A 24,876-nucleotide genomic window follows, 5' to 3' on the forward strand; every position below is an offset into this window, starting at 1 on the left:
TTGTATGACTGCTGACAAGTGAATTTCAGTAAACACACATATTTGTTTGAAACATTTTGCATGAGCTTAATAAGTTAACTGTTCAGTAATACATTTTTGGGCCACTTGGACACAGTGGAAACTAAAGGCATAATTTACCACTTGGGAACTTAGGATGGCAGGTTACTGTGAGTTCACAGTTATTAACCCTCACAAGCAGCAGTAAATGACTGACAGGCTTTTTTCACCTCTCGGGTTACTACCCTACACTCTGATAGGTGGAATTCTATCCATAACCTGAGAAGAAGACTTGCATCACTAGTCAGGGCTGTAAAAATACTCCTTTTGTTTTTCAGGTAAAAAATTATAGTTTAAGAAATGCTATTATTTATAGTAGTATAGGTCCCCCTTTTTGAAAATGGGAACCAGCATGCTGTTCTGCCACTCTACACATACTGTCCACAACTGATCTCTCCCTGTCAGTTGATACTTCTGCACATCTCTTCACATAAGTGTCATCAAATCATCATCGATCTTTGGTATTCTGGTGCCAAGTGCTCTTATAAACCACCTTAAACATGGTGTTCATTATGGTCAATCCATGAATGGCACAGTCCAATAAAATCTCACCATTTAGGTTCAGCTCAGGCAGGCTTCCCAGTCACGTCCCTCTAGGTATCTTCATCATCACCTATGTGTGCACTGCTCCATCTTCTGCACCAGCTCATGTCTAGCAGGCCTTTGCTAACGTCAGCATTTCCATGTGATTTGATTGGATGGTCAGAGAATGTACTTGTCAGAGCTAGCAAACCACATCTATAGCTACTAGCACAGCTGTTTTTTTCAACCCACAATGGCTGGAAGACAAGGAAGAGTTTAATGGCTCTGTTGTAGAGGTTATCTGTGTGTCTCTGTTCCAACAATAAGTCCTTTTCTGTCACAATGGAGCCTAACTCTGTAAGTTGAGCCTGCCCAGTCGTGAAGTTTTAATTCACTTTAGGGCTGAGAATGTCCACTCAACAGAAGCAGTTCTTTTACTTGTCTACAAATATATTTTATTGTTTGTCTGTTATACTGCATTTGTGTATATTCTATATGTTAATGATTGTTTCTATAGCTGTGACATCATAATCATAAGAGGTGGGTTAATGGTGGTGAAGGCCTAGGTGTGAAATGCATGGCCTGCCACTGAATACATATATACAGTGTGTGTATATATATATATATATATATATACACATACCAAACCAAAGGACAAATGTGAGCACACAGAAAATATACTGCTGCTGTATACAGTAACAAAGCGGTGATGACCAATCTGACAGTACACACACACACACACATTTGCTCTATACATGTAATGAACACCTGAAGTAGGTGGGTTTATCAGTGAACTGAATTTATCATTAGGAACCTGGAATATATTGATGTGAATCACCTGCTATGACTTGAAGGAGGCAGCCACTGATATTAAGAGCAAGGCCCATAAAAAATAATTCATTTGTTATTCTATCTTTCTTGTTTTTACTTGTTTTAACCGTTTTGTGTTTCTCTTCCTTTTGGGTTTCAATTCCTCCCACTCTAGCACACTGTATGACTCCCCTGTCTCATGTGAATTTCCTTTGGACACAGCAATGTCACCATGGTAATGTGTTGTCGGTTAGTAGAAACTTGTTCATTGTAATATTCCTGACTATGATTAGTTTAAATACTGAATGAACCCTTAGTAAGACACTGTATAAAGTTTACTATTTCATAAAAACACTAAAATAATAAAAAGATTTCGGTTGGTTCATATACCTGACAAACTTGTATACCTTCCTCAAATGCTTGCTGTCTATACATGCTTATGCAGCTATGAATATACTAGACATTTCAGTGGTACTCCTTAACCACAAAATCACACAGCATTTTTTCATTTATAAAATCAGACATACACCTCTGTTGTCTTTGCTGATGCTTTATTGGCAGATTTTGTAATTAACAAGGAAAAAGCATAGAAAGTGGATTATCCAACTAGTTTCTCTCAAACACACATTGGGATAAAACCTTAGAAACTGAGAATGAGTGTAATTATTTTCACACACAAAAGTCAGGAAAAGAAAGACAAGCATGAGTAACAGTGTAAAAAGATGATATTAATGACAAGCAAGATATTCATCATGAAATCAAATGCTAATTCTATCATCACCCTACAGCAGCTGACCTCCACCTGACTGACTGACTGAGTGAGCATGATTCTCCCCTGACTCTCCAACAAGGACCCCATTTCTGGTGTAGAAGACCTTGGCCAGAGAGGCACTCATGGGGGAGGGAATGTACTCTTGACATTGTGATCCACCAAGACTCGGTGCACACTCTACTGTGTAGGAGAAGAAGAAGGTACCATGATTTAACATGCAGGCTGTCTGTCACTGTCCCTTTACGTAGATCAAATGAGCACTCACCAAGCAGATCACTGTTCCAGTAAGTATCCTCATCATAAATACTGAATCTAAGTTTGTTTTGCATGTTGATGGTAATGGATCCAAACTCAAAGGTCTCTTGCCATTTAGGATTGTCACTGTTTGATATAATGGCAGTGCGCTTTACCTGGTCACCATACTTGACTTCCACTGAACCATCTGTCTTACCAAATGTATCACCATACAGATCCTGTGCATAAAGCCTGAATACCTTTAACGTGGCAAGACCTTTCCCAGCAGGACAGCAGTTTGACTTGATATTCTGATCACTGTTGCAGACACAAGCACAAGGATCTCTTTTGCTGGATCTGTGTCCAACTTGACAAGATTCTGAACATTTCTTCAACATTGCATTTTTCACGATGTACTTCTCCACCTCCTTCTTCAGTCCGGTCCTTGCAGGATGATCACCTGGTAGTATGGTGTGCAGGGGCTTTAGGTTGTATCGGACAACATCAGGTGTGTTCTTCAGTGAGGTAAGCCAGTCATTATAGACAGAGGGGTTTGATTGTCCTTGAAAGAGGATATCAGCTCCGTCAATGTTTCCACCAGTGACCTCTGTGCTACGCTCATTAAATGTGCTGCTGAAACTCTGGCTAGAGCCTAACTTCTTCTTCTTTTCCTGACAGTGTTTTATCATGCTTTCTATACTGGCTGTTCTTGCAAAGCTAGCCGAGGCCTCAACTAACAAACAATCCCTGACCTCTGTCTCTGACAGACCATTCATGGTTGCCTGGCAGGTCTTGACAGAAGTGATTGCCTTTATTTCCCCTCCTAGAGACACTTGAATGATGCAATGTGTACCATAGGTGTCGATCAGACTGTGATATAATGGCTCAGTTTTAAGTGAATAGGGAGGAAGGGAATTGATCACTGATTGAAAGTCATGACTCAGTGGAGGATTTGTTGCCAGTCTGTAGCTGTGAAGCACAGGAAGAACATGAAAAGGTTACAGTGTGTTACAGTTACTGTTATCCCATTTTATTTTCTTGCTACCTTTTTTTAATTGAAGCAAAATTTATTATTGTCAAAAAACCTAACTAATAACTCAGGTTGAGGAATATGTTCACAGTTAATGCCAAGAAGACAAATATCTGTCCTCATACTCACCCATAGAAGCTACAGTAGACAGAATGGCGGAGGAAGTTGTAACGGTCTTGTTTTGACTTTTGCATGCCAAAGGTTGATTCTCTGGAGTGGGAACCGCCCAAGCCAACTCCAATAGTAGTACTGGGGTCCACAGGGATGTTAAGGCCAATTTTCCAGTCATTGGACACAGATGATGTGGAATCATTGACAAGAGTTTCAACAGAGTCATAAGCTATACTGGAGACTGTTAAACTGCACTTGGGGAGGGTTCTCCAGTCCACCACAGCAGCTGGGACCTTCTGCTTTTCCTGATTCATGTAGCTGTTTCTGTACAGCCTGCAAGTGCCATTTCCAAGCTTCCATGTTTCCGTGTCGATGACATAGGCACCTTTCCTCTGCATTGTGACGATGTCGAAGCCTTCTCCACCCAGATTGTAACCAGGGACAAAGTGAGCATTTTCACACTCTTGTGGTGTTCCAATGTAGCTTACACTGGATGGCAGACACAGAGGACTCCATGCCCAATACAGGAGCATGAGTTGCCACAGTCTCGCCATCTGTATAAAAAAGGTACAGAAAGTTAAAATGGCATGGACAATTAAACAATTCCTGAATTGCAATGAATACAATGCAATGAATTTGTTCTGTGATGTTTATTAAACAGAAACCATTAATATCTAGTGTCGTACCTTACCTTGAGTGTCAACAGTAAGCTCTGTTCAGTGACTCACACAGTCTAATTTAAAGTGCTGATGTTCAGGAGGTGGGGTCTTGATTGGCTATGGTATATATTTAGTTATATCAAGTTTCATATTTAACCAACTTCATTCACACGTATTTGACCACTCCAAAAGCTAGATGAAACTTTCTGCTCTTATGGGGAAACTGGTCTTTTGCAGTAGCACATTAACATCATGCAAAGAAACAATGCAAGAAAGAATTTAACAAAAGAGAGTTGATTAAGAAACATCTAATAATATATGGATCACAGTGCTAAATGAGGGGGCAATCATGTCTTAAGTGTAAATGTAAATACTGAAATATTAAAGTATGGTACTTAAAGTATAAAGTTATCCACTTCCAAAGTGACAACTCTTTTTTTCCTTCAAACAATGTTAATGTAATGTTATTTATGTAACTGCAAATTCTTAATTTTCTTCTTCTTTGTCTCTACATGTAACTAGGAATTCAAAATGCAACATGTATGACATCCAAATGACTGAGCTAAATCTAATCTGATGAATGTAAAATTGAAATCTATATTGTGAATCTAAACATTTAATCAAATCTTATTTTTCAGATGTAATGGACCTTTTACAATCTATCATCTCTCATCAGTTTATTACGTACACCCACTGGAGCTAAAAAACTGATGCGGTCACATACAAAGTACCTGCAATAAATGCTATACAGCATGACGGTTGTAAAGTCAACCTGTTGTCAAAGTCACAGTGGCCTATCTCAAAGCAGAAAGACATGTCTTACTGTCATGTGAGCCTCGTGTTTCTTAAAGGATTCATTTATTATGAGTTTCATCTGTGTGCTTTTGTGACCTATCCAGGGTATGTACATCCCCATGGCCTCTTATGTAGTGCATTCTGGATAAGAGAGGATGGATGAACCTGCAGCAGAATACAGAGTTTCTTAAAATCTAAAGCTGTTAAATAGGATGCACTGGGTTTAAAAACAGCAAACCTGTCCCTTAACTGTGAAGAGGTAACCTTGGTAAGAAAGAAGAAGTTGCAGTAAGAGTGAGCATTCACACCACACCATTCAACACTTTACACCTTGTCCTTACAAGTTCACAAACACCCTAGTTACAATCACAGAGTGCAGCTATGTTGATGATTAGACAGAAGTGTGATGATCTACAAATTTGTAGCAAACCTGAACATCTGCTGCAAAAACATGAATATCAGTATAAGATGTATAGTAAGCATTCACATATACAACAGCAGCGCTGTGTGCTGGTTCATACACCTTAAGATATCTATACTGGGTTTTTTTAATAGGTAGCCAAGATATAAGTATTTATAAAATGTACTCACTCAACACCCTGGATGCTGTGGTTATGGTGTTTGACACTGACAAGTAGAAAAAAGCTCAAAGTGGGAAAAAAACACATCCTTATCAAAATGTATATAAAGTAAGTATAAATGAATGTTAAATAATTGATTACATTATAGGTGTCCATGCCCTACAAGTCAGAATTTCAAAATTGAGTGGAGTACCTTTTGTAAACGTGTTAACCTTAAGACTGTAGTAGCTTTTAACATTTTCCCCATTCTACTTTGTAAACACTGCGATGCATTGGGAGCGTGACTGAAGTTCTGACACTACTTGGTTTGTAGTTTTGAATCTGACTTAAATTTTAACTCCTGTCACAATTATATCCTGTTGAAGGACCCATGACCTGCACCTGAGGCTGAGCTTTCTGACACTGGGCAGTATGTTTCTCTCCAGAATGCCTTGATAGTCTTGGTCCTTCATTGTGCCCTGCACAGATTCAAGCCCCCTGTGTCAGACACAGCAAAGCAGCCCCAAAACATGACTGAGACCCCTCCAGGTTTCACATTAAGTATGGTGGTCTTTTCTTTTAAAGCTTCATTTTTCCATCTGTGAACATAAAGCTGATGTGACTTGCATTTTAGCAAATTCCAGTCAGTTTTTTTATGTTATCCTTTCAGTAGTGGAATTCTCCTGGGCCTCCTTCCATGGAGCCCATGTTGTCTAAAAGGTGACAGATGGTGTGATAGTGATGAACCTTGACCTTGGATGCTTTCCTTCTCTCTTTGTCTACCACCGTCTCTTCTTCTGATCTACCTGGGGTTGCATTTCTTCTTGCAGCCAGGTCCTGGGAGGCTGACTACAGTTCCATGGACCTTATACTTTTTGATAATATTTGAAAGCTGTAGTCACAGAAACATCAAGCTGCATGGAGATGGTCTTATAGCCTTTACCTTTAAGGTGGTTATCTACAGTTTTCTTTCTGAGCTCCTCAGACAACTCTCCCCTTTGCTCCCTCTGGTCCATGGTCAGTGTGGTGCACACAATGATACCAAACTACACAGTGGCACGTTTTCTCTCTTAAATAGGTTGATAAAAAGACTGAAGACACCTGAGACACTAATTAAGGTTAAACAATTAGTTTGAAACATGATTAGTATGCAATGATTTATAATCTTTTTTAGGGGTAGTTTAAGCATATCTTGGTAAAATAAACACTAAATTATTTCTTTTCACAATTTTATCAGATACTATAGGCAGGCAGGTATATATGAGACTATTGCTTTTAATTCATTCAAGCATTGTTTCAAAAAGCTGTGCGGGTACCAACAAATTTGTCTATGTCTGTATTGTTTCAAACTTGTTTTAAGTCAGCTGTGCTCCACTAAATAACAGTATGTGTTCTTAGTGCTGACTCTTGAAAAAGCTATGCTGATATTTCACACAGAGATGAAACATCCAGTCACAGATGTGCATTACGGTGAGCTCATAAATAAGTTTCTGTAACATACTTCTAGATATACCTCTCAGTCCTGCTGTCACGTCATTGATGAATCCCATAATTGTTGCAGGCCCTGGTTAGAAGGCAACAAGCTACTTTGAGCAGCAACATGCACTTCACAGACACATCAACACTGTGTTGTTAACAGTCTTAATTTGTGGGGCTCCAGTTTGTCCAGCAGATGGTGCCATTGACATGAATATAGAATGTGAACTTCTGATCTTCATTCTCAGATAAGCAGAAAGCAGAAGCCAAACCTCCAAAACAGCAGGAATACAGACTCAAACATACAACAAGATTACTTTTGCCATAACAGAAGGAAAACAGCAACTCCATAGCCCCTTTTATGCAGCCTTTTCAAGGAGGAAATACTGTGCTGTCATTCAGTGTCACCACTCAGTATAAAATGTATGGAGGCAGAATAGTGGGCATTATTGCCCCACTTTTAAGCCAGCAGTGGAGGGAGAGCCAGAGAGGTGGAACAGATGCTGTGTTACACATCCCACCTCTGATTCCAACAGAGACCCTCTGGTTACATTTGACAGAACAGAAATTGCTTGGCCATGAGTTAATAATGTGTAGGAATGAGATCCTATTCTGTGGCCATGACTCTCTTAATGCATGGGAATAAGATCATTAAGCGATGGCTACAATAAAATGATTAGTCAGCTGTTTATTGACTCAGTGGCAGGGGTATCTTCAGCAGCCTCTTGCAAACAAGGACAATTTTAACTTGATTTTATTTGTTTCAATCTTGGAATGAATTACAATGACATATTTCAGTCATTTGCCATTAGGTATGGAGTAATTATTAGCAAGAGACACTTTGTGTCCTCACACTATACATATATATATATATATATTTCAAATGTCACCAGGGGGGCTCCGTAGATTCCACTATGCTGAATTCTGTATAAAATCACACAGGGGGCAGCATTTCACTGCCTTTATGTGGTTCTGTGTAAACAAGGAAAGGTGGCAAAGGACTTTGTTAAGGTCAATATTGTGTGATCTCTGTGTAGAAGGGCTTCATGTTTGTCTTAATGTGTCCTTTTAGCTGGCTAACTAGCTACTATCACATCTACAAATCAACAGGGTTTATTCAGTTCAAGTGCCATTGTCAAGCTGAGGACATGAGACAAGATGAGCTCTTAAAGTGGCAACTAAAAGTTATTCCAAGCAATCATTTATAACAGTTTCAACTGAAAGGAGCTTAGCAACACTGAAATAAAGTAGCCTGTTTTATTTTATGTTGATCTATAAGCAGTTTAAGAGACAAATAAGAGCAGGCACTCCTTGCTCATGGAGCACAGACTAGCACTTTTGGATCTCCATCAAATTGTGAAGGAAGCATCAAATAGAGTTCCACCACTGCAGAAGGACAAAGGGCAGAATGAGGCTTCAGACCCAAGGTCTCCAGTATAATCATGCAATGATAGACAGTTGCTGCTTGAGGCTTTGGCCCAAGCAGCCAAAGCATCATGAACCAGACTGGCCAGTGTCAGTGTCTCACCAGTACATTCAGAAACATGCCCAGGCCAATGCAGCTTCCTGTCCTCTAAGTATTGAGAAAAAGTGCAGAAAAAATCTAAATCAAACTAGGTTTGGGCCTCAGAAAACTATTTCTAAAATTGGGAAGTTCATGCAGCAGATGCTCTCTAATCATGTTTAATTTGCATGACTTCCTTTTTGTGGTGCAAATGTAGCGTCAGTGGAAAGTATGATTTGTGACAAGTTTTTAATGAGAGAAAATATAGACGTGCAGAATTGTATTGTGAGTCTCCCGTCGTTATAAATACGATTCCTCTTATTTGCATTCCGAAACTATGTGTCTCATTGGATTTCCCTATACTGTAGAGAGTGCCCTATTTTACAGTGCCCTGTTTACCCTGTGACCTGTTCCGAGTGTGTGCAACCCCTCTCATTCAGTGCATACCAGGATAGCTCCACCTTCCTTTGACTGTGACCAAGATAAACAAATACAGAATGAATGTATCATATTAATGCCCTATTGAAAAGTTGCTGCTGAATAGTGAGTTCCTCATCATTAATTAATCATTAAGGATGTGATTTGCATTATTAGAACTGACATGAAACAACAATTCAGTAATGGCTACATTAAAGAAAACCTATATTTTATCTCTGTGTTTAGACATTTAGGAGAAACAGTTGTAGTTCACACAAGCACTTCACACATTCAGTCAATTTCCTCATCACAGGGTGCTGTTCTGTCAAAGACTGACCAGAGATATGATACTGTGGCTATCTGTGGCTCTAAAAACCTGTTGCACCACAGACTAGCTGTTGCTAAATAGAACTGATTGGAAATGTCTCATTTTTACAGATGATCAGCCCTAAAACAAGTAACTACAAAAGTATTCCTCCCACCAGGGCTTCGGAGAATAAGTAACAAGCCAACCCCTGGTTGCAGTGCTAATGTATGTGTATGCAGAATACACTCTTCCTGTGTGTCCTCTGTGAGAGAACTCAGTACTCATTTGCTTTTTAGTTGACCTCAGGACCATCATTTCCTAACCATTTTTTCTATTTTTTCCTATTTTTACACTTTAAATAATTTGCTACATTTGTTCCTTCTTTAAATAACTCACATGCTGTAACATTGTGCTCTTCACCTTGAGTCGGTTTGCTTGATCTCTTTCACCACTCCCATCCTTTCCATTTAGTGTTACTCATTTTTCTTCTATAGGAGAAATATTGGTTTCCATGATACTTAACAACAAAATTATTACATTTTGTTTTCTCTCTGGACAACATTATAAAAGCTGACATGGAATGCAGTGTGAAGTACATGAGGAACTTCAGAAACAATGTTGTAGTTCCACCGATATACATATATATACATATAGTATATGTCTATATTTATATAAATATATATTCACGTTAATATCAATGTGCTCATTCATTTAACATGAAAAATATACAAGATTCATAATGGCACTTTCTTCCTGGAGTACTTGGTAATGTATTTGTGTGTATGTGTGTGTTTATGTATCTCTCTCTCTGTTTAAAGTTAACAATCCCTTGCTGTGCTGCAGTTTTATTTTTCAACAGTGTTTAATATGACTGTAAACCAATGGACCAAAGTGTGAGCTCACAAAATAAACTGCTACTGTATACCTTAACAAAGCTGTGATGACCAATCTGACAGTCCACACATACACACACACACACACACATTTGCTCTATACATGTAATTATCACCTGAAGTAGGTGGGTTTATCAGTGAACTGAATTTGTCATTAGGAACCTGGAATGCTTTGATGTGAATCACCTGCTATGACTTGAAGGTGGCAGCCACTGATACCAGCATTCTTTTTCCTTGTTTATCACTCTTACTCTTTACCCTCCCTCTTTTACACAAATGTGTTTCTCTTCCTTTTGGGTTTCAGTTCCTCCCACTCTGGCACATTGTATTACTGCCGTGTCTTGTGAATTTCCTTTAGACACAACAGTGTCACCATGGTAATATGTTGGTTTGTTGGTTAGTAGAAGCTTGTTCATTGTAACATTGTTGACTCAGTTTTAGTGCCTTACTTTTCAACACTGTATATAATTTATTATTTGATTTAAAAAATATATATATATTAAACTGGTTCATACATGTGACAAACTTCCTCAAACACCTATACATGCTTATGCAGCTATGAATATACTACCTATTTCAGTGTTGCACCTTAACCACAAAATCACACAGCATTTTTTCATTTATAAAATCAGACATACACCTCTGTTGTCTTTGCTGATGCTTTATTGGCAGATTTTGTAATTAACAAGGAAAAAGCATAGAAAGTGGATTATCCAACTAGTTTCTCTCAAACACACATTGGGATAAAACTTTAGAAACTGAGAATGAGTGTAATTATTTTCACACACAAAAGTCAGGAAAAGAAAGACAAGCATGAGGAACAGTGTAAAAAGATGATATTAATGACAAGCAAGATATTCATCATGAAATCAAATGCTAATTCTATCATCACCCTACAGCAGCTGACCTCCACCTGACTGACTGACTGAGTGAGCATGATTCTCCCCTGACTCTCCAACAAGGACCCCATTTCTGGTGTAGAAGACCTTGGCCAGAGAGGCACTCATGCTGGAGGGAATGTACTCTTGACATTGTGATCCACCAAGACTCGGTGCACACTCTACTGTGTAGGAGAAGAAGAAGGTACCATGATTTAACATGCAGGTGTCTGTCACTGTCCCTTTACGTAGATCAAATGAGCACTCACCAAGCAGATCACTGTCCCAGTAAGTATCCTCATCATAAATACTGAATCTAAGTTTGTTTTGCATGTTGATGGTAATGGGTCCAAACTCAAAGGTCTCTCGCCATTTAGGATTGTCATTGTTTGATATAATGGCAGTGCGCTTTACCTGGTCACCATACTTGACTTCCACTGAACCATCTGTCTCAGTAAACCTATCACCATACAGATCCTGTGCATAAAGGCTGACTACCTTTAACAGTGGCAAGACCTTTCCCTAGCAGGACAGCAGTTTGACTTGATATTCTGATCACTGTTGCAGACACAAGCACAAGGATCTCTTTTGCTGGATCTGTGTCCAACTTGACAAGATTCTGAACATTTCTTCAACACTGCATTTTTCATGATGTACTTCTCCACCTCCTTCTTCAGTCCGGTCCTTGCAGGATGATCACCTGGTAGTATGGTGTGCAGGGGCTTTAGGTTGTATCGGACAACATCAGGTGTGTTCTTCAGTGAGGTAAGCCAGTCATTATAGACAGAGGGGTTTGATTGTCCTTGAAAGAGGGTATCAGCTCTGTCAATGTTTCCACCAGTGACCTCTGTGCTACGCTCATTAAATGTGTTGCTGAAACTCTGGCTAGAGCCTAACTTCTTCTTCTTTTCCTGACAGTGTTTTATCATGCTTTCTATACTGGCTGTTCTTGCAAAGCTAGCCGAGGCCTCAACTAACAAACAATCCTTGACCTCTGTCTCTGACAGACCATTCATGGTTGCCTGGCAGGTCTTTACAGCAGTGATTGCCTTTATTTCCCCTCCTAGAGACACTTGAATGATGCAATGTGTACCATAGGTGTCGATCAGACTGTGATATAATGGCTCAGTTTTAAGTGAATAGGGAGGAAGGGAATTGATCGCTGATTGAAAGTCATGACTCAGTGGAGGATTTGTTGCCAGTCTGTAGCTGTGAAGCACAGGAAGAACATGAAAAGGTTACAGTGTGTTACAGTTAAAGTTATCCATTTTATTCTCTTATTACTTTTTTTAATTAAAGCAAAACTTATTATTGTCAAAAACCTAACTAATAACTCAGGTTGAGGAGTATGTTCACAGTTAATGCAAGAAGACAAATATCTGTCCTCATACTCACCCATAGAAGCTACAGTAGACAGAATGGCGGAGGAAGTTGTAGCGGTCTTGTTTTGACTTTTGCATGGCAAAGGTTGATTCTCTGGAGTGGGAACCGCCCAAGCCAACTCCAATAGTAGTACTGGGGTCCACAGGGATGTTAAGGCCAATTTTCCAGTCATTGGACACAGATGATGTGGAGTCATTGACAAGAGTTTCAACAGAGTCATAAGCTATACTGGAGACTGTTAAACTGCACTTGGGGAGGGTTCTCCAGTCCACCACAGCAGCTGGGACCTTCTGCTTTTCCTGATTCATGTAGCTGTTTCTGTACAGCCTGCAAGTGCCATTTCCAAGCTTCCATGTTTCCGTGTCGATGACATAGGCACCTTTCCTCTGCATTGTGACGATGTCGAAGCCTTCTCCACCCAGATTGTAACCAGGGACAAAGTGAGCATTTTCACACTCTTGTGGTGTTCCAATGTAGCTTACACTGGATGGCAGACACAGAGGACTCCATGCCCAATACAGGAGCATGAGTTGCCACAGTCTCGCCATCTGTAGGAAAAACGTACAAAAAGTTAAAATGGCATGGAAAAAAATTTGTGACTGTACAATGCAACAATGCATTAATTAAAAAAAGACATAAAACAACTGACTTTAAGCAATTTTCAACGCAATGAACTGCAAACAGAAACCATTAGTATCTAGTGTCGTACCTTACCTTGAGTGTCACCAGCAAGCTCTGTTCACTGGCTCACAATTTCCAACTTAAAGTATTGATGTCCGGGAGGTGGAGTCTTGATTGGCTATGGTATGTATTTAGTTATATCAAGTTTTATATTTAACCAACTTCATTCACACATATTTGACCACTCCAAAAGCTAGATGAAACTTTCTGCCCCAAATGAGGAAACTGGTCTTTTGCAGTAGCACATTAACATCATGCAAAAAACCAAAATGATATGATGGTATCACTGAAAAGACTTCAACTAAACAGAGCTGATTAAGAAACATCTAACAATTGTGATATATGAAGCAAAACTGTAAAAACAAAGGAGGAAATCAACGCCAGTATGAGAAGCAGAATCCAAGTGTAAATTAAAATGTATATATTGCAATATAGATATTTGTTAATAATGTATGTTGGTACACAATATGTGTTTTACAGTGAAACTTAGACACCTTATGCGTATGGACCAATAGGAACCAGGTTAGGGTATGCAGAGCATTCACTTGCAAGGCCCACGCCATCAACAGAGCACGTTTGGAGTATTTCTTGACAAAAAGGTGAATGTGTTCATGAGGTTTGATTTCTTGATTCAGATGCAGTGTAGTTTACACTGGGCTTTAACACAGTTTTTAAGGCCCACATCCCGTGCAGATGAGATGAGATCCTCCAGCAAACCTGACCAGGATACACAAAAAGAGGATGAATGGATGAATTGTGTTTAGGCTTTATCATAACCTACAGCAGAATATAGAGTTTCTTTAAATGCAAAGCTGTTAGAGAGAGAAAAAACAACAAAGGAACAAACCTGTACTTCAACTGTGCAAAGTTGAACATCTGCTGCAAAAATATGAATGCTGTGTGCTGGTTCATACACCTGAAGATATCTATACTGTGATTTGAAATGACGTGTTTTTAGAGGTGGCCAAGATATAGCTAGACACCCTGGGTTTAGCTATGCTGCCATTATGGTGTTTGACACTGACAAGTAGAAAGAAGCTCAAAATGTAAAAAAAAAAAAACACCTGATCAAGATGTATATAAATTTAAGTATAAATGAATGTTAAATAATTGATTACGGCATAGGTGTCCATGCTCTAGTTAACCTTCACAAACAGGGCCTGCTGTAGGAGAACAACTGCATGTTGCTGCCACAACCAATTTTCATAATGAGGATGGTGTGCTTCTGCTGATGTACAGGGTTTGCATTAAAAAAACAAACCAGGACAAACTAGGATTGTCATTGTTAGTATGATGACCAAAAGCTTGGTTTTAATGTCATCAGACTATAGAAACTTCCACATGCATTCTTGTAAACATTTGCTTCCATATGAATCATATGAATTTTTGCAACATCTAAATAATAAAGCTGTGTAACACCAAGGGGAGTCTACCTCTCTATATGCACATTATCTCCCATTTCAGACCTTTGAACATGTGTTTCTCTCCATAGGCCTCTTGGTTGCCTCAAACATTAATAACCCTTTTACAGAAACACTCACCTTCAGGGCAGCCTGAAGCAGATTTACAGCTGTCTTTTTTCATGAGACGTTACTGTACTGTTTACTAATACTCAGTGATATTCATGACTGTTTGTGTGACCCCTGACAAATGAGTTTCAGTAAACACACATATTTGTTTGAAACATTTTGAGTCTCTGCGGTACTGTATGAGCTTGGTGACTGGCACAGAAGTCCAATAAAAACTCACTGTTCAGGTTCAGTTCAGACAAGCCTCTCAATCACGCCCCTCTAGGTGTCTCCATCATCACCCGTGAGTGCACTGCTCTATCTCCTGCACGAGCTCGGGTTCATTTCCCACCAGAGAGTTTCCAAAAACCAGTCTGCGATACCAAGCATCAGTGCACCTGGGTTCCCGCCCTTGCCCATCACCTGGCCTGCAAAGCACCCAACTCTGTTGCCCACTCCTGCAGGCAGCGGGTCCATGTTTCTTAATGGGTCTGAGCCTGACCTAGCTCCGTGGCTTTGAGCCCCCCTCCCAAATCCCCTCCCCTTTGTAGATGTAAGAAAAATATTTATTTCCATGATACCTGGTAATAAATTATTACACCTTGTTTCTGTCTAGACAATTTAACATTTCTAATAATAACGCTTTCTGCCTTGAGTACTTGGATACACATGCATGTGTATTTATGTGTCTGTACTTGCTTTTATGTATTTCTCTTTACAATCCATTTTGGCACTGCACAGTTTTATACTTTGAACCAAAGGACAAGTGTGGGCTCACATAAAATCTACTGTATACAGTAACAAAGCTGTGATGACCAATCTGACAGTCCACACATACACACACACACAAACACACACATTTGCTCTATACATGTAATTATCACCTGAAGTAGGTGGGTTTATCAGTGAACTGAATTTGTCATTAGGAACCTGGAATGCTTTGATGTGAATCACCTGCTATGACTTGAAGGTGGCAGCCACTGATACCAGCATTCTTTTTCCTTGTTTATCACTCTTACTCTTTACCCTCCCTCTTTTACACAAATGTGTTTCTCTTCCTTTTGGGTTTCAGTTCCTCCCACTCTGGCACATTGTATTACTGCCGTGTCTTGTCTTGTGAATTTCCTTTAGACACAACAGTGTCACCATGGTAATATGTTGGTTTGTTGGTTAGTAGAAGCTTGTTCATTGTAACATTGCTGACTCAGTTTTAGTGCCTTACTTTTCAACACTGTATATAATTTATTATTTGATTTAAAAAAATATATATATATTAAACTGGTTCATACATGTGACAAACTTCCTCAAACACCTATACATGCTTATGCAGCTATGAATATACTACCTATTTCAGTGTTGCACCTTAACCACAAAATCACACAGCATTTTTTCATTTATAAAATCAGACATACACCTCTGTTGTCTTTGCTGATGCTTTATTGGCAGATTTATTGGTAATTAACAAGGAAAAAGCATAGAAAGTGGATTATCCAACTAGTTTCTCTCAAACACACATTGGGATAAAACTTTAGAAACTGAGAATGAGTGTAATTATTTTCACACACAAAAGTCAGGAAAAGAAAGACAAGCATGAGGAACAGTGTAAAAAGATGATATTAATGACAAGCAAGATATTCATCATGAAATCAAATGCTAATTCTATCATCACCCTACAGCAGCTGACCTCCACCTGACTGACTGACTGAGTGAGCATGATTCTCCCCTGACTCTCCAACAAGGACCCCATTTCTGGTGTAGAAGACCTTGGCCAGAGAGGCACTCATGGGGGAGGGAATGTACTCTTGACATTGTGATCCACCAAGACTCGGTGCACACTCTACTGTGTAGGAGAAGAAGAAGGTACCATGATTTAACATGCAGCTGTCTTTCACTGTCCCTTTACGTAGATCAAATGAGCACTCACCAAGCAGATCACTGTTCCAGTAAGTATCCTCATCATAAATACTGAATCTAAGTTTGTTTTGCATGTTGATGGTAATGGATCCAAACTCAAAGGTCTCTCGCCATTTAGGATTGTCATTGTTTGCTATAATGGCAGTGCGCTTTACCTGGTCACCATACTTGACTTCCACTGAACCATCTGTCTTACCAAATGTATCACCATACAGATCCTGTGCATAAAGCCTGAATACCTTTAACGTGGCAAGACCTTTCCCAGCAGGACAGCAGTTTGACTTGATATTCTGATCACTGTTGCAGACACAAGCACAAGGATCTCTTTTGCTGGATCTGTGTCCAACTTGACAAGATTCTGAACATTTCTTCAACACTGCATTTTTCTTGATGTACTTCTCCACCTCCTTCTTCAGTCCGGTCCTTGCAGGATGATCACCTGGTAGTATGGTGTGCAGGGGCTTTAGGTTGTATCGGACAACATCAGGTGTGTTCTTCAGTGAGGTAAGCCAGTCATTATAGACAGAGGGGTTTGATTGTCCTTGAAAGAGGGTATCAGCTCCATCAATGTTTCCACCAGTGACCTCTGTGCTACGCTCATTAAATGTGCTGCTGAAACTCTGGCTAGAGCCTAACTTCTTCTTCTTTTCCTGACAGTGTTTTATCATGCTTTCTATACTGGCTGTTTTTGCAAAGCTAGCCGAGGCCTCAACTAACAAACAATCCTTGACCTCTGTCTCTGACAGACCATTCATGGTTGCCTGGCAGGTCTTGACAGAAGTGATTGCCTTTATTTCCCCTCCTAGAGATACTTGAATGATGCAATGTGTACCATAGGTGTCGATGAGATTACGATATAATGGCTCAGTTTTAAGTGAATAGGGAGGAAGGGAATTGATCGCTGATTGAAAGTCATGACTCAGTGGAGGATTTGTTGCCAGTCTGTAGCTGTGAAGCGCAGGAAGAACATGAAAAGGTTACAGTGTGTTACAGTTAAAGTTATCCCATTTTATTCTCTTGTTACCATTTATGTTGTTTAAGCAAAATTACTGTTGTTATTGTCAACAAATATCTGTCCTCATACTCACCCATAGAAGCTACAGTAGACAGAATGGCGGAAGAAGTTGTAGTGGTCTTGTTTTGACTTTTGCATGCCAAAGGTTGATTCTCTGGAGTGGGAACCGCCCAAGCCAACTCCAATAGTAGTACTGGGGTCTACAGGGATGTTAAGGCCAACTTTCCAGTCATTGGACACAGATGATGTGGAGTCATTGACAAGAGTTTCAACAGAGTCATAAGCTATACTGGAGACTGTTAAACTGCACTTGGGGAGGGTTCTCCAGTCCACCACAGCAGCTGGGACCTTCTGCTTTTCCTGATTCATGTAGCTGTTTCTGTACAGCCTGCAAGTGCCATTTCCAAGCTTCCATGTTTCCGTGTCGATGACATAGGCACCTTTCCTCTGCATTGTGACGATGTCGAAGCCTTCTCCACCCAGATTGTAACCAGGGACAAAGTGAGCATTTTCACACTCTTGTGGTGTTCCAATGTAGCTTACACTGGATGGCAGACACAGAGGACTCCATGCCCAATACAGGAGCGTGAGTTGCCACAGTCTCGCCATCTGTAGGAAGAAGTTCGAAAAAGTTAAAATGGCATGGACCAAAAATGTTACAATACAATGCAACAATGAACAAATTGAAATATACAAAACAGTTGACTTTAAGCAATTTTGAATATGATGTATGAGATTACTCAGCAAAAACTATTAGTATCTCTGTCGCACCTTACTTTAAGTATCAACAGCAAGCTCTGTTTGCTGGCTTACAAAGTTCAACTTAAAGTGTTGATGTTCAGGAGGTGGAGTCTTGATTGGCTATGATATATATTTAATACTTGTAAGTTTCGCATTCAACCAATTTCATTCACACTTGTAAAGCACTCAACAACTGAGATGAAACTTTCTGCCCCAAATGAGGAACCAGGTCTTTTGTAGAAACAAAATCATAGGGCTAAAAATTTATTAACTAAAGGGGGCTGATTAAGAAACATCACATAAGTGTAATACATGAAGCAAAATTACAAAAATAAATATACCACAATATATGGATCACAGTGCTGAGCAAAGGGGCAATGAACTCCAGTAGAAGAAGCTGAACTAATTTTGCCCAACTCTAATATGTTATGTGTAAATGTCATAATTCATATATTTCATATATCACAATATTTCCTATTTTCTTACTTTTCCACACAGTAGAGTAGCAATGTCACAATGTTGTATATGGTATTAGAGCACCAGCTGCTTGCATATTGTTTCAAGCTTGTTTTAAGCCAGCTGTGCTCCACATATCTTCTCAAATGCTTCTGCCTCTCACAAAGTTGGGGGGGTGGTCATGTCCTATTACCTTAACATGAGAAAAAACAGTTGAAAGATGAAATTGCATGCACTTTATGTCCACAGAAATGCATATTTAAAAAGCAAGTCAGGGATAAAGTGATTTTCTTTGAGCAGCAGTTAGTTTAAATTATTAACTATTGCAGGTGGAGATGGAAAGTAGAAAAAAGTACTAAACCTCCAACTCAATAGCACCCTATGTAAGTTTTATCTAATCATTTTGGAAGATATCAGACCCCATTGAGATAAAACCTAAAAGGGGTATAATCTACCTAAATTATATTATTGAGTCATGTAACTGATGACTGACTTCTCAACAGTTTTGACAGAGGACACACTGAGTGTGCATGTAAATAAAAAAAAACTTACTTTCTTACTTATTTAGAAGTGAGGACATGCAAGTGTGATGGCTTTGTTGATGTTTTGCTAGCAGATATTGTCACATACATATAACAATGAAAAAAACATTTTTGAACAACATTTCTCACAAGCATATGTGATATAACTTACTTAAATGACTTGAAATTATTTTCATAAGCCAAACAAAATATATATATATATCTGTTAATCTCAATGTTTCTGCCAGTGAGCTCTGTGTTATGTCCATTATATGTGCTGTTCAAACTTTGGCTGCAGCCAGCAGGGGGCCTCAGTTGACAAACACTCCTTGGCCTATAGGTCCACTTATGATTATCTTGTGTATTTATGGAAGTGTTGGCATTTCCCCTCTCAGCACCACTTTTACCATGGAATGTGTACCATATGTATCAGTCAGACTGTGATATAATGGATCAATTTTATATGAATAAAAAGTAAGGGAAGTGATGGCTGATTCCAATTCATGACTCAGTGTGGTTGTTTTGTTGTCAGTCTGTAGCTGTAAACGTGTTAGTATGAGCATGTAATTACATTATAGTCTATTATAGTCACAGTGTTATGTAAGACCCTTTCTAACCAACCCCAACAGTGTCAGAGGGGTCCACACCTATGACAGGGCCATTGTTTCAGGTACTGGACACAGCCAATGTCAAGTCATTGACAAGAGCTGTTTTTGTGTAGAATGAGAGTGCCATTGCCAAGCTGAGCGTGTGAGACAAGGTGAGCTCATAAAGTGGTAGCTTGCCCTATTCCCTAGTGTTCTTCCTTTCACAGTGCAAAGATATGCAAGTTAACTGAACTTGGCATGTTTTATTTGTAGATGGGAATGTGATTTACTTTAAGTATTAGCCCCATAGTAGACCAGTGACCTTTTCAGAGCGTGTGCAACCTCTCTCATCCAGTGTATGCTGGGATAGCTCCAGCCTCCTTTGACCATGACAAGGATAAACAAATACAGAAAACTGATGAATGGTGAGATGAATGTATGTACCATATTTATGCATATCGAGACGTTGCAGCTGAATAGTGAGTTCCTAAACATTGATTAATCCTTAAGCATGTGATTTGCATTATTAGAACTGACAGGAAACAACAATTCGATAATGGCTACATTAGAGAAAACCTGTATTTTATCTCTGTGTTTAAACATTTAGTAGAAACACAGAGTCGTATTTCACACAAACACTTCACATATCTCTCTCTCAAATTCACCAACAGTCTATTTATTTTATTTTTTTTTTTTTAAATCACACAGCTGTTCTGTCATAGATTGTGCAGAGATATGATGCTGTGGCTATCTGTGGCTTTAAAAACCTGTTGCACTACAGCATACTAGCTGTTGCAAAAAAAAAAAAACCCTTATCATCACAGTATATATGTTGTCATTCACAGGTTTCTGCTCTGTCGGGTGCTGGTTTCTTGGTCTGGACTGATAAGTTCACACAAGCTAATAAAACTGGTTGGAGGTGGCTCATTTTTAAACATGGTCACTTCTACAAATGCTTGCAAAAAAATTCCTCCCATGTGGCTTTAGAAAATAAGTCAGATAAATTACCACATTTTCCAAGTAATTTGTCCAACACTGCCTAATACATCCACATTTCAAGTTCAGACATGACACATACAGTACATGTAATTTTTAACTGCATTTCATGACACAGGTTGCTTCTTATTTAAAGTGCACACATTGCAATTAAAATACAACAGAAGCCAATGTGATGACTTTATCAACCACAGTGGAGCAGGGGTCAGCACTGTGGACTCACAGCAAGAAGGTGCTAGATTCCAGGTCTTTTCTGTGTGGAGTCTGCATGTTCTGCCTGTGCCTGCAGGGGTTTCCTCCAGGTACTCCGGCTTCCCCCAGCCCAGAGTAAATGTGAGTGTCTCTACATGTCAGTCCTGTGATAGACTAACTTTACCAACCCCTGGTTGCAGTGCTAATGTATGTTATTTATGTAAACTCTTCCTGTGTGTCCTCTGTGAGAGAACTCAGTACTCATTTGCTTTTTAGTTGACCTCAGGACCATCATTTCCTAACCATTTTTTCTATTTTTTCCTATTTTTACACTTTAAATAATTTGCTACATTTGTTCCTTCTTTAAATAACTCACATGCTGTAACATTGTGTTCTTCACCTTGAGTCGGTTTGCTTGATCTCTTTCACTACTCCCATCCTTTCCATTTAGTGTTACTCATTTTTCTTCTATAGGAGAAATATTGGTTTCCATGATACTTAACAACAAAATTATTACATTTTGTTTTCTCTCTGGACAACGTTATAAAAGCTGACATGGAATGCAGTGTGAAGTACATGAGGAACTTCAGAAACAATGTTGTAGTTCCACCGATATACATATATATACATATAGTATATGTCTATATTTATATAAATATATATTCACATTAATATCAATGTGCTCATTCATTTAACATGAAAAATATACAAGATTCATAATAGCACTTTCTTCCTGGAGTACTTGGTAATGTATTTGTGTGTATGTGTGTGTTTATGTATCTCTCTCTCTGTTTAAAGTTAACAATCCCTTGCTGTGCTGCAGTTTTATTTTTCAACAGTGTTTAATATGACTGTAAACCAATGGACCAAAGTGTGAGCTCACAAAATAAACTGCTACTGTATACCTTAACAAAGCTGTGATGACCAATCTGACAGTCCACACACACACACACACACAAACACACACACACACACATTTGCTCTATACATGTAATTATCACCTGAAGTAGGTGGGTTTATCAGTGAACTGAATTTGTCATTAGGAACCTGGAATGCTTTGATGTGAATCACCTGCTATGACTTGAAGGTGGCAGCCACTGATACCAGCATTCTTTTTCCTTGTTTATCACTCTTACTCTTTACCCTCCCTCTTTTACTCAAATGTGTTTCTCTTCCTTTTGGGTTTCAGTTCCTCCCACTCTGGTGCATTGTATCACTGCCGTGTCTTGTGAATTTCCTTTAGACACAACAGTGTCACCATGGTAATATGTTGGTTTGTTGGTTAGTAGAAGCTTGTTCATTGTAACATTGCTGACTCAGTTTTAGTGCCTTACTTTTCAACAAATTGGTGGATGGTCAAAAATTCTAATACTGCATGATCCCTTAATAAGACACTGTATATAATTTACTATTTAATGAAAAATATTAAATTGGTTCATACACGTGACAAACTTCCTCAAACACCTATACATGCTTATGCAGCTATGAACTATACTACCTATTTCAGTGTTGCACCTTAACCACAAAATCACACAGCATTTTTTCATTTATAAAATCAGACATACACCTCTGTTGTCTTTGCTGATGCTTTATTGGCTTTATTGGTAATTAACAAGGAAAAAGCATAGAAAGTGGATTATCCAACTAGTTTCTCTCAAACACACATTGGGATAAAACTTTAGAAACTGAGAATGAGTGTAATTATTTTCACACACAAAAGTCAGGAAAAGAAAGACAAACATGATTAACAGTGTAAAAAGATGATATTAATGACAAGCAAGATATTCATCATGAAATCAAATGCTAATTCTATCATCACCCTACAGCAGCTGACCTCCACCTGACTGACTGACTGAGTGAGCATGATTCTCCCCTGACTCTCCAACAAGGACCCCATTTCTGGTGTAGAAGACCTTGGCCAGAGAGGCACTCATGGGGGAGGGAATGTACTCTTGACATTGTGATCCACCAAGACTCGGTGCACACTCTACTGTGTAGGAGAAGAAGAAGGTACCATAATCTAACATGCAGCTGTCTGTCACTGTTCCTTTACGTAGATCAAATGAGCACTCACCAAGCAGATCACTGTTCCAGTAAGTATCCTGATCATAAATACTGAATCTAAGTTTGTTTTGCATGTTGATGGTAATGGGTCCAAACTCAAAGGTCTCTTGCCATTTAGGATTGTTGTTTGATATAATGGCAGTGCGCTTTACCTGGTCACCATACTTGACTTCCACTGAACCATCTGTCTCAGTAAATGTATCACCATACAGATCCTGTGCATAAAGCCTGAATACCTTTAATGTGGCAAGACCTTTCCCAGCAGGACAGCAGTTTGACTTGATATTCTGATCACTGTTGCAGACACAAGCACAAGGATCTCTTTTGCTGGATCTGTGTCCAACTTGACAAGATTCTGAACATTTCTTCAACACTGCATTTTTCATGATGTACTTCTCCACCTCCTTCTTCAGTCCGGTCCTTGCAGGATGATCACCTGGTAGTATGGTGTGCAGGGGCTTTAGGTTGTATCGGACAACATCAGGTGTGTTCTTCAGTGAGGTAAGCCAGTCATTATAGACAGAGGGGTTTGATTGTCCTTGAAAGAGGGTATCAGCTCTGTCAATTTTTCCAGCCAGTGACCTCTGTGTCACGCTCATTAAATGTGTTGCTGAAACTCTGGCTAGAGCCTAACTTCTTCTTTTCCTGACAGTGTTTTATCATGGCTTCTATACTGGCTGTTTTTGCAAAGCTAGCCGAGGCCTCAACTGTCAAACAATCCTTGACCTCTGTCTCTGACAGACCATTCATGGTTGCCTGGCAGGTCTTTACAGCAGTGATTGCCTTTATTTCCCCTCCTAGAGACACTTGAATGATGTAATGTGTACCATAGATGTCAATTATATTGTGATATAATGGTTCAGTTTTAAGTGAATAGGGAGGAAGGGAATTGATTCGCTGATTGAAAGTCATGACTCAGTGGAGGATTTGTTGCCAGTCTGTAGCTGTGAAGCACAGGAAGAACATGAAAAGGTTACAGTGTGTCACAGTCCCATTTTATTCACTTATTACCATTTATGTTGCTTGATTAAAGCAAAATTACTGTTGTTATTGGCAATCCAAAACACTAAAACAAGTCATTCCTCAATAAACTAATAGTTAACAAGTAAACAATGTTAAGTAATAAGTCAGATGAGAAATAAGTTCAAAGTTAATGCTGAAAAGATAAATATCTGTCCTCATACTCACCCTATAGAAGCTACAGTAGACAGAATGGCGGAGGAAGTTGTAGCGGTCTTGTTTTGACTTTTGCATGGCAAAGGTTGATTCTCTGGAGTGGGAACCGCCCAAGCCAACTCTAATAGTAGTACTGGGGTCTACAGGGATGTCAAGGCCAATTTTCCAGTCATTGGACACAGATGATGTGGAGTCATTGACAAGAGTTTCAACAGAGTCATAAGCTATACTGGAGACTGTTAAACTGCACTTGGGGAGGGTTCTCCAGTCCACCACAGCAGCTGGGACCTTCTGCTTTTCCTGATCCATGTAGCTGTTTCTGTACAGCCTGCAAGTGCCATTTCCAAGCTTCCATGTTTCCGTGTCGATGACATAGGCACCTTTCCTCTGCATTGTGACGATGTTGAAGCCTTCTCCACCCAGATTGTAACCAGGGACAAACTGAGCAATTTCACATTCTTCCAGTGTTCCAGTGTAGCTTACACTGGATGGCAGACACAAGAGGACTCCATGCCCAATACAGGAGCATGAGTTGCCACAGTCTTGACATCTGTAGGAAAAGATTTAAAATTGCAAATAAAATGGCATGATCAAATAATGCAGGTAATAACGCAAGA

The 24,876-nt window shown here is 39.3% G+C and overlaps 4 protein-coding genes across 5 annotated transcripts in view; 1 reads left to right on the forward strand and 3 right to left on the reverse strand.

Annotated features, from left to right (window-relative positions):
* LOC127142501 (myeloid-associated differentiation marker) overlaps positions 1–24,876 on the forward strand; it is a 35,337-nt gene that overhangs the window by 4,232 nt on the left and 6,229 nt on the right. The gene's annotated exons all lie outside the window — the stretch shown is intronic.
* LOC108884571 (perforin-1-like) lies at positions 1,924–24,042 on the reverse strand. The gene is made up of 3 exons (XM_051070866.1): positions 23,810–24,042; positions 16,125–17,242; positions 1,924–2,028 (listed from the first exon to the last, which is right to left on the reverse strand). Exons 1-2 carry the CDS (start codon positions 23,993–23,995, stop codon positions 16,268–16,270), a joined length of 1,161 nt encoding a protein of 386 aa, XP_050926823.1. The 5' UTR covers positions 23,996–24,042; the 3' UTR covers positions 1,924–2,028; positions 16,125–16,267.
* On the reverse strand, positions 2,035–4,251 carry LOC108884505 (perforin-1-like). Its single transcript, XM_018678411.2, is given in 4 exon segments — positions 2,035–2,381; positions 2,383–3,364; positions 3,555–4,090; positions 4,228–4,251. Coding segments are annotated over 3 exon segments (1,728 nt in total). The 5' UTR covers positions 4,228–4,251; the 3' UTR covers positions 2,035–2,171.
* On the reverse strand, positions 10,793–13,220 carry LOC108884572 (perforin-1-like). Its single transcript, XM_018678541.2, is given in 4 exon segments — positions 10,793–11,544; positions 11,547–12,234; positions 12,421–12,956; positions 13,123–13,220. Coding segments are annotated over 3 exon segments (1,728 nt in total). The 5' UTR covers positions 13,123–13,220; the 3' UTR covers positions 10,793–11,040.

The sequence above is a fragment of the Lates calcarifer genome, linkage group LG5 (assembly GCF_001640805.2).
Source record: "Lates calcarifer isolate ASB-BC8 linkage group LG5, TLL_Latcal_v3, whole genome shotgun sequence".
Lineage (NCBI taxonomy): Eukaryota > Metazoa > Chordata > Actinopteri > Centropomidae > Lates > Lates calcarifer.